The sequence below is a fragment of the Glycine soja genome, chromosome 17 (assembly GCF_004193775.1).
Source record: "Glycine soja cultivar W05 chromosome 17, ASM419377v2, whole genome shotgun sequence".
Taxonomy (NCBI): domain Eukaryota; kingdom Viridiplantae; phylum Streptophyta; class Magnoliopsida; order Fabales; family Fabaceae; genus Glycine; species Glycine soja.
This window is the reverse complement of record NC_041018.1, coordinates 12,015,954-12,026,906: the sequence shown is the minus strand read 5'-3', so window position 1 is coordinate 12,026,906 and position 10,953 is coordinate 12,015,954. Positions and strand designations below refer to the sequence as shown.

The following is a 10,953-nucleotide window of genomic DNA, read 5'->3' as shown; positions in this document are numbered from 1 at the left end:
ATATTACTTACTAAACTCACATCAAGAGTGAAATTTGAATTGATGTCATTGTGAGATATGAGTGATATCTTTACCAATTGAATGGACTTTCATTCACTTATCATAACGATACATGCAACCTTATCCATCTCAAAAAGCTTAAGCTTAAGCCAATAAGGTGTGACCAATGGTTAAAATTATGATGTAATGTTAACTCAATCACGAAATTATAAGTTTTTAAAAAAGTAAAAATAAAATATGTAAAATTAATTTGTCGGAGCAAAATTCAAAAAAAAAAAATAGAGATAAAAGTGCAATTAAACATTAATTTAAAACTTTATATTTAATTAATTTAATCATTATTTTGTTTTACCCGGGACACTGCTTCACAACACACCTCCTTTACCACTCACAGCGCGCGCATAACATTTGCAGCATCATGTGATTACGAGGCTTAATCATCAAATCAAACAAACACAGTCCCAGGGCAAACCAATTCTCCTAAGCAAATGTCTCATGCCACCTTTTAACCTTTTTTTTTTCTTTTCTTCTTTTTCTTATCTTTTTATATTTTCTTTAGTGCTCTTTGTAGGTATCAACTTAAATATTACTCCCATTTTTATTTATAAGATTCAATTATTTAATTTATTAACATTTAAAAAATAATTAACTGAGTTGTCGGAATAAATTTATCCTAAATTTATAGTATATTTTTCAAAAAATACAATTATCAATAATACTTTCATCTCTTTTAAATGTATATTAATATAATATTTTTCTTATTTAATTAAAAAAATTTAGTCTAAAATAAATAATGTGTGAGATAATATAAATTGAATTTTATATAAAAGAATAAATAAGTTCAAAAATGTTAGATGTTATAAATAGATAATGAGATAATATTTCTTTTATCTTTCTTATACGATGGGGAGTAAAAACAATTCAACGCCAGAAGAAAACTAAGGGAGAAGAAAAGCTTATTCGATGCAATTTATTTTTGTATATTAAAACATAGTTTGTGTTTTTACTATAATATCGATTGTAATAAGATATGCTAATATTTTTAAGTTTATTATTTTATTCTTTTAAATTATTTTCTTTTAAAAAATAATTATATACACTTTATATTTTTTTTACAATTTTTAATCCGTAATTATAAATTTTATTTAAATTTAAAAAGATCTATATATTGTGCAGCTATTTGCTTGAATGAAATGAGCTATATATACCAATTGTTATATATAAATATAAAAAATATAATTTAATTAAGTTATACTGATAATTAATAATAATATAAAAAATTTAGATTGGTGGGACATGAAAATCGAACATTAAAATTATGTATTTAATACAAGCATCAATAAAATTATGCTGTAGATGATTGGTATTGTCTACACAGACAGCACTATCCTAACTAATTAAAGAAACGTCTCACGCTATGCTTTATTCTTAACGTCACCAGTAGAAGACAATTATTGTTTATTATCACAACTTTAAAACGTAATGAAAGCGTAAATCACTTTATATATTTAGGATGCGACCTTATCTTCGAATTCTTTTTTAATAGACTTTGTGTTCATGATATAAGTTTTTAAATATTGCCAGAATTAAATCTTAATGTATACATGTCTAGGTTAAGTCATCTTTTAATTACTTATAGTTGTATCCGTATTTTAATTAATTCATTTCAATTAAGATATTAAAAAGTATAATTGTAAGAAATTAGTCATGCTAAGCAAATTATGCATTGCTAAATATATAAAAGATAAATTGTATTATAAAAATTCGTATAAAAATAAATTGCTAAATTAAAATTTATTTGCAAAGATAATTTATAATTAATTTCTTACAAAATATTAAATAATTATTTTTTTACTACATCATATCAATTTATAACTATTAAGAAAGATAATTATCTCGTTTAATGTACACATCTACTAAATATATAAAAGATAAATTGAATTATAAAAATTCGTATAAAATTAAATTGCTAAATTAAAATTTATTTGCAAAAATAATTTATAATTAATTTCTTACAAAATATTAAATAATTATTTTTTTTACTACATTATATCATAATTTATAACTATTAAAAAAGATATTTATCTCGTACACATTTACTATTACTAATTTATCATTCAACTACTTTTAAAAACTACTTACAATCACAAGTAGTCAGTATTTAAAAGTTTTTCAACATGACAATTATTATCTATAACTACCAGTAAAAATAATTATCGGTATACACATTTACTATTCCTAATTTATCCTTTAACTACTGCTAAAAACTACTCATACTAACCTGTATTTACTGTCTAACAGCTTTTAACGTGATAGTAATTGCAACTACATTCAACTAAAAAAGAAAAGACAGATAAGGCACAAGACATGAAATGTCTGTTTTTTCACCTAGTTATACAATAATATAATATAGATTAAAACAAGGAGAACTTAATTCATTTATTTTTTGAGTAGAGTCTTATTTTCTTAAGTACACTTTTTTTAATCTAAATATGCAATTCAAATTAATTTGTTAATTTTGTATTAAAAATGTCAATAAGAGAGATTCAACCCATCTCTTTCCTCATTCTTTCTTCACCCTTAAGCATCCCAATGTTAAAAAAAAAAAAAACCTTAAACCCACTTTCTGATCATCAAACTAATTTTATATCTCCCAAATATATTTTACATTGTTGTGGTTGAATTTCTTTTATATATATATATAAATATGCTTACATTTTTTTTATGAATAGTATCATCGAATAACCTTTCCTCAAAACAAACAAATTGTCATTTAATAACTATTTTTTTTTTATGTAAAGTGTCAACTAACTTTAAAAGACCAAAACCATGTTTTACTTTTATAAATTAGTAGTAATAATTTAATCAGTACTGTTAGCTAACTTTGATTGGTACCAAATTTGCACCAAAACTTTGGTGACACTCGGAACTTCTTGTTAAAAAAAATCTTAAAATGGAATTTGTTAAGATACCATAACCATTAACATTTAACCTAACTTTTTAAAGTTATTTTTTACCACGATTTATAAGATAAATTATGATGAGAGATAATTACGAATTATTATTATTATTCTTGAAGTAAGTTTATTCTTCGTTATATATTATATATAATTTAACCTCTACTTTATTTTGCTTAGAATGAAATGATTTAAATATATTTTTTTTCTATAATTTAATATTTTTTTAGTTATTTTAAAATATGTTTATTTTATTTTTTTATTTTTAAAATACTTTAGATAACACATTTTTTATTATTTAAAATATTCTTTTTTACTATTTAAAGTATTATCTAAAATAATTTAAGGATAAATAATAAAACAAATATATATTAGAAGGATAAAAAAATAATTACAAAAACAATAAGAAAGATAAAAAAAAGCAAAATTATGTGGATTAAAAATATATTTAACTATGAAAACAAAATTCGGAATTTTTTTTTTATTTTTTAGTTAAAAAAAGCCAATACGAACAAGGTGAGAAGAAGGGAGTATCCAACTTGGTAATTGCAAACATCGGGGGGACACGTGGCAGAAGCTGATCCTGATGATACGTCACCTCGCTCGCACCCCTTCACCATTTTTTTAGACCTCCGACACCCAAAGGTCATTTTAAAACGCCACTTCCTCACGCATTTCCTCGTTTTCTTCTTCTTCCCTTTTCTCTCTTCTCTCTCTTTCTCCGGCGACGATCTCAGATTCCGGTCACTCCTCTCGCCGGCGATCCCTTATTCCTCCGTCCTCCGTCGAGTCCTTTCCGATTCGAATCGTTCCCAGCCTTGTGCCACCATGAATCCCGAATAGTAAGTGCGAATTCTCCTCACTCCTTCGATTATGCAAAATAATCGTTTCGTGTGTTCCTTTATAAATCAACTCGCTTAGATCTGGTGTATTTTTCGCGCGGTAGTAGTGAATTTTGTGTTCGTGAAGTTCTGATTCGGTTTTGTGAATTTGGTTTTAGTGGATCGTGCTTCTGGAAACTTCTTCACTGATTTAGATCTGTTTCTTTAGACGATAGATACGTTCGCGCGAGTGAAATTATGTTTGAGCATTTTTGGAAATATTTGATTCTCTGATCCAGTTTGGGATTTTTTTTTTTAAAAAAACGTTTTTTATTAATTATATATATATATATATAATTTTTTTGTAATGATGAATAACTGCTGAAACTGGGTTAGAATATACTATTTTGCAAAAGATATTAAGATACCTGCTTGATCATTAGTTTAAATATGTGAGTTTTTCTAAGGACTAGGTAGTGGTTGTGGGTTGTATAATTCTTATAATTGATACCGTAGTCTTTCTTTTTTATTGGGTAGTGGTGATTATTAGTGATGTTGTGTTCTAACCAAGGATTGTTATAGTTTTTGATTCTTCTGTAATGGGAAAAGGGAGGTTGTTGTAGTTCTACAGATAGATCTATGAATGTGATGGTTGAGCAACAAGTGGTCCTTCATAAAATAAATTGATTTAAACTTTCAATGGCATTTTTAGCTGTTGATTTTTGCTGACAAAAGTTTCGTAGAAAAAACACACGACTTTTGTGTAAAGTTATTGGAGTTTATCTGGATTTGTGTAGACAAGTATTGTATTGTACAAATCTTGAGACAAATATAATAGTGAATGTGTTGTCGGTGCATGATTATACGGTTATTAGAATAAGTGATGTCCTATACGTGGCAGCATGCATGCATGCTACCTTTCAGACGATCATGTTTTGTTGTGGCACATGTGCTCGTCTTATGTGTCATGCTGCTGTTGGGGTATCCGTTGTAAAGGATTGAGTATCGACACTAGACAGTTCCTTACCAATTTCCTGTTTTTGATTGGAGCTTCACTGTGTTTTTTGCAGCGATTATTTGTTCAAGCTTTTGCTGATTGGAGATTCTGGTGTAGGCAAGTCATGTCTTCTCCTGAGGTTTGCTGTAAGTTCTGACTTCTGAGCCTCTGTTTTTGTTTTCTTTTTCCTTCTTTTTGCAATCAATTAAAAACGAATTTAAATATTCCCACTATTCCATTTCCCGATATTTTTAAAGGTCCAAATGTATTGACGTATTAGAGATGCAAGGTCTACATATGGTGTGAGTGGTAATCATTGATTTGTTTATTTAGAACTTTTGAGAGCTTTTTTAGAGACATTACTGTAGTGTGTGTGAGTGTTGGTGGAGGTTGCAATGCTAAACAAAAGTTTTTACTTTGAATTTGTTTTAAGAAGTGGAGGTTACGCTTAATATTTTCTTTTGTTGTGAAACAGGATGATTCATACCTTGACAGCTATATCAGTACCATTGGAGTGGACTTTGTAAGCATTCGTGTTCACCATTTAATCTAATTTCCATTTTATTTTCAGCACAAATATGTGACTAATCATTTACCATGCTCCTTTTATAGAAAATCCGCACTGTGGAGCAGGATGGGAAGACTATTAAACTTCAAATTGTAAGTCCATGATATTTGACTTTCATAAATGTTAATTGTGTTGTGTTATACTTGGACTCAAATTGATTTTGGTTCTGATGGAAATGTTTTTTGAGAATACATGCCAGTTTGTTTTCTACATTTAAATTACATGTTTTGAAATTGTCTCTAACTCTCTATTACTTGTATAAAGATCAATTTGAATGTGCCTAGAAAAAAAATGCTCAACATGAAGTTATCAATCACATACTCAAGAATGTTTCTTTATGTTTAATGTAATAATCATGTGGTTTGTGTACTAGGAGGCTCAATCCAAGCTGTTTTCTGTCACCAATTTTGTCCTTGGTTCGTTCAAACTTAAAGGTTACCCATGAAAAAAATGGAAATTATTTGTTCCAACACCCTGTCCCAATTATCTGGGATTTTTACTTTACCGTATTTTGTAATTGTTCACAGATTTTTCTGCATTTTTTTACCATATAGTGGGACACTGCGGGTCAGGAACGTTTCCGGACAATCACTAGCAGCTACTATCGTGGGGCTCATGGCATTATTGTGAGTCTTTTAAACTGGTCCTCCTTTTTGAGTATTTTCTTTGTTTTTCTTGGAAGCAGTGGGTGTAATCCTGTTGCCTTTTTTTTTTTGCAGGTTGTTTATGATGTCACTGACCAAGAGAGCTTCAACAATGTTAAGCAGTGGCTGAATGAAATTGACCGTTATGCAAGTGAAAATGTTAACAAGCTTCTAGTTGGAAACAAGTGTGATCTTACGGCAAATAAAGTTGTGTCCTCTGAGACAGCAAAGGTGATTCTAAATTTTGTTGTTTTGTTTCTACTGACATCTGTTGAAATCCTTCCTTTTGTCCTTTTGTCTAATGTTTTGAAGTCTGTACCTTTTTTTTTTTTTTTTATCTTTTCAGGCATTTGCTGATGAAATTGGAATTCCTTTCATGGAAACTAGTGCTAAAAATGCCACCAATGTTGAACAGGCTTTCATGGCCATGGCTGCTGAAATTAAAAACAGGTGCTGTATTTCTGTTTGCAAAATGTCCTTAAATTTGTCAATTAAGGACCATTGTTAGTTAAGCATTTTGTTTGAATTTGAGGATTTCAATGAATTTTGCTTATACTTGTTGGTTCTTTTCCACAGAATGGCAAGCCAACCAGTGAACAATGCCAGGCCTCCAACAGTTCAAATTCGAGGACAGCCAGTGAACCAGAAGGCTGGTTGCTGCTCGACTTAGAAAGAGACGAAGTATTTGTGGTCTCAGACGTTTACATGTGTCTCAGTGGCATGTAAAACTAGCTTTTCACATATTGCTTTCATATGAAGATTGTTCGTCATGATTTGCTCCTTATCGTTAAGTCGTTGTTAAAACTTCCATTCTTTTTCTATGTATTTGATTTTAAAAGAAAATAACATTTGTACAAAATTAGGAATATTGGTGAATAGCAGTATTTGCCTTGTTCTTTGTCCCTTCAACTTTCACCTCATTTCAACTGCTTCTACATCTATTCTATTGTTCACGTGCGTCTCTGTGGCGTAGAATCTTGTTAAATTGCAACTCTTGTAAATCTAAGAAATAAAATAATAGAAAACTGAACTATTTACTTATAAATAAGTTCACTTATCGGCGTTTATCATTTCATTTTTTTTCTTTTGTTAGATTAAAAAAATATACCATGATTTCACTAGATGATATAACCAAAAGAATGAAATTTTAAAAAATTATTATAGCATGCTGTCTCCTCCCTAGCAATAACAAACCACTTTCCCGGTCTTTCTTGCTGGATGTCGGCATATATATACTTCGTTGTCACTAACAGTTTCTAAATTTGCAATATAGTGTCATTGTATTGCATTTCATTTGAATAAGCAATTAGGCCAGACATTTTGGTGCACGTGATCGAACATTCGTGAAGCACTACAACCATGTTTCTTGTCCCAATCAATGATCAGTTTTTATTTTCTTCTGGGTTTTTTTAAAAAGGTTTAAGGCCCCAGACTGTCCCCAACTAAACGAGTGGTTGAAACCCCAACAATATATATGACAACATGGACTACTCTAAATTCCCAGCTTCTGTCAGGTGGACTTTTAATATGATTAGTCATGCTCCAATACGGATGTGATGAGCAGCAAAGTCTCAATAATCATTCTATGTAGGGGTGCTCAAGTAACTCATTTGAACTAAACTAAATTGGAATTAGTGTGATGCTAGAGCAATTAAGCGCACTTTTCTGAATCTCTAGCACAATATTCCTTTCTGTGTATGATGATCAAATCAACTTCAAGGTGAAGAGCTTGCCGGCATTGCTCTTGGAGTAAAATAGCATACCCATCAATTCATACCCATCAATTCAATAGTAGTATTGTCTGACTGCACATTATCAAGCTTACCAGTAATCCCTGCAGGAGCAGAACCCATCCTTGAAATGATGAAACCTCGTGGTATCTCTAACTATGATTTCTCTTCCTTCTATAGCTGAGATGTACTTAGTTGCAGAGTCACAATCTCCACAAACTCTCAAGTTTTTGAACATCCAGATTGGAACCACTAGTGGGGTAGCTTTAGAAGTCCAAATGCAATTGCCAACTTGTCACTGCCATAAAAGAAGCCGTTCTTTCAGATCCTCTCCCAAATCATGCAAATTCAAGATCAGGAACATAACCAGCCAGCTTCATTTTCTTCTCCAAGTCATTTAGTTTATCATGTATAGAAGCCAATTCGGGGTGCAATCTGTTGCTTGATCTAAACTCATGCACCACTCTGTTTATTTCAATCCAACTATGTCTATGTATCTTCACTACATTATTTTCTTTCATACATCTTCGGATACTAGCAACATGATCCCATCAGTTTTGTGTTGCATAAACATTAGCCAATTGAACATATCCAGTAGCAATAGTTGGATCAGGCTCAAGCAGATTCTTGGCAGCATTCTTATCCAAGTGTAAGTTTTTATGGATCCTACAAACACCCAAAAGTGTTCCATAAATGGCAGGATGGGGCTTAAAAGGCATACTTTTGATCAAATCTACACCTCAGATAACTTTCCAGATTGCCCAAGAAGGTCAACCATGAAAGCCTAGTGTTCTGCCTTAATTTCAATTCCAAAATCTCTTACCATTGTGTTAAAATATTGGACCCAAGATCCACCAATCCTGCGTGGTTACATGCTAACAATACTGCAACAAAAGTAATCCAATCTGGTTTCATGCCTCGATTTTTCATCTCATCAAATAAACAAAGAGCTTTTTCGCCAGCCCCATGTTGAGCATATTCAGAAATCATTGCATTCCAGAACACAACATCTTTCCGTGGAATCCGAACAAATAATCCCCGGGCATCCTTTAGATCCCCACACTTGGAATACATGCTAAACAACAAAGTCCCTGCCGTCGTATCACTACTCAAAGGAGATTTACAAACTAACTGATGAACTTGCTTACCCAGCTGCAATGCAGACAAATTACTACAACCCAACAAGACACTAGTCAAGCTCAAAGCATTAGGCTTAACCCCAGTTTCTAACATTGTCCTGAATAGCCTTAACCCATCCTCTGCCCTCCCATTCTTAACATACCCAGCAATCATAGTATTCCATGTCACCAATATCCTCATTGACATTTGCTGGAACAACCTTTCTGCCAATTCTACCCTCCCAAACTTCATGTACCCAGTGATCATGTCAGTCCACGTGATCACACTCCTCACGGGCGCAGCACAAAAATACTCCCCAAATCCCCACAAGCCACATATCCAGACACCATGGCACTCCAGGAGACGCATTTTTCCTTTTCGACATCACCGTGAACAACCTCCCAGCCTCGCCCATCAGCCTCGCCCATGAGTCCAACCTGCGCATAACCCGAAATCATGGTGCTCCACGAAGCAATGTCCTTCACGGGCATGCTGTCAAACAAGCCAAGGGCATTATGGACACCAAAATGGTGCCAATGACACGCCAACATGATGTTATAAGAAACAGTGTTTGGTTGAGGAATTTTCTCAAACAGTTGGCGAACATATTCGAAGTTGCCGGATTTCTTGGCAAAAGCGGCGAGGATAGAGTTCCACGCAACGGTGGATTTAACTTTCATGTTCTTAAACACACGAACAACGGAATCTATGTCACCGCACAGAACGAAGGTGATGAGTTTGTTCGAGGCAATGATGTTGTTATCGTTAAACTCGTTTTGATGGGTGTGTAAGGAAACATGTCGGTGACTTGGGGTGGCAAGAGTGACGGTTGGTTGATCGCTTAGTGTAATAACGGATGAGGTTGACAAAGTGTTTAGCTTCTTCCTCCTTAATAATCGTAAATAAAACATGTATGAATACTAATCACTATGATCGAATCTTTTGTTGTTTCAGTTTCAAAGTTCGGGTGTTTCATCAATCTTGTTGTATTTTTTGCTGCCGAGAATAGTACTGCTGTGAAGTAGTTTCCGTAAAATAAATAGTGATTAATATTGGTCGGAAACAGATCAATGAAAAGAAGAAAAAAAGATAAAACAAAAATGAAAAAAATTAACATATATTCCGTTGCCGGGACTTGAACCCGGGTCTTTCGGGTGAGAGCCGAATATCCTGACCAACTAGACTACAACGGATTTATTTATTACAACTTCCAACGTCTAATTTAAATAAAATATCCTTAAAATCTATTGTTTGTTTGTGAATTAAAAAATATCCGTTTTCTTTATTTTAATATAGAAGGATCAAGGATGTTCAACATGCATATAATTTATTTTAATAATTTTCATACATATAAAAATAAAAATTAAAGTTTAATTAATATATTTAAAGAACTCAATCACTTATTGAATCTTGTTATTAAATATTCAACTTTATTGCTTGCTTATATAATTAAGGAACACCAGATGAAAAAACTTTGCAATGTTAAACGCAATCCGATATAACTTATGTCTGCTGCAAAGTGAGTATTTGATTAAGCATTAGAATAATGTTCAACAAAAAAAATACAAGTGTTCTAAGACACAATCAAAAGGAATGTGAGGGAAGTTTTTTCTTTAACGCCGGTTGCATTGAGGAAAATACGTATGCAAATTCAGCTAAAATACATGTTTGGATTGCCGGTGGAGCAACTGCAAACGCAAATTGAAGAAGCAAACTCTTTGTTACTTATGCGATGAAGGTGCCTTGTTCGTGCTACCATACTTTCACTAGCAAAGCAAACACTCTCAAAGTCTCCTTGTGATAAAGTGTTTTGGTGTTCTTTTGGGGTTTGGCTATGTAACAGCACTTTGTTTTGTTCCTATTTAGCTATTTGTATTAGTTTCTTTTTAACTCTTGCTGACCCAAAAGTTTGAAATTGCTGCGGAGTGATGTGATTTGAATTTAGCCATTTCTTTTCAAATTGAACTGATTCGCACATGCTAAACACTAATTTACAGGGCGTGTTAAGCTCTACTGTGACACAGTTTTTTTCATTACATTATTTAATTGAAAATGGCGTGGCTTTAGTTGAAATAATTAATTATTCTAATAGTATTTTTTATCAGGATTATTCTAAT

General features: G+C 31.9%; 1 protein-coding gene, 1 non-coding gene and 1 pseudogene across 2 annotated transcripts; 1 reads left to right on the top strand and 2 right to left on the bottom strand.

The window, feature by feature from the left end:
- The first annotated feature begins 3,599 nt into the window (after window positions 1–3,599).
- Window positions 3,600–6,972, top strand: LOC114393952 (GTP-binding protein YPTM2). Its single transcript, XM_028355472.1, has 8 exons — window positions 3,600–3,799; window positions 4,849–4,921; window positions 5,251–5,298; window positions 5,388–5,435; window positions 5,898–5,969; window positions 6,063–6,218; window positions 6,334–6,437; window positions 6,564–6,972. Exons 1-8 carry the CDS (start codon window positions 3,786–3,788, stop codon window positions 6,655–6,657), a joined length of 609 nt encoding a protein of 202 aa, XP_028211273.1. The 5' UTR covers window positions 3,600–3,785; the 3' UTR covers window positions 6,658–6,972.
- Window positions 6,973–7,041: 69 nt separating this feature from the next.
- Window positions 7,042–9,895, bottom strand: LOC114393951 (annotated as a pseudogene).
- A 61-nt stretch (window positions 9,896–9,956) lies between these two features.
- Window positions 9,957–10,029, bottom strand: TRNAE-CUC. Its single transcript has one exon. It is a non-coding gene; the product is annotated as a tRNA-Glu (tRNA).
- Between the last annotated feature and the right edge of the window lie 924 nt (window positions 10,030–10,953).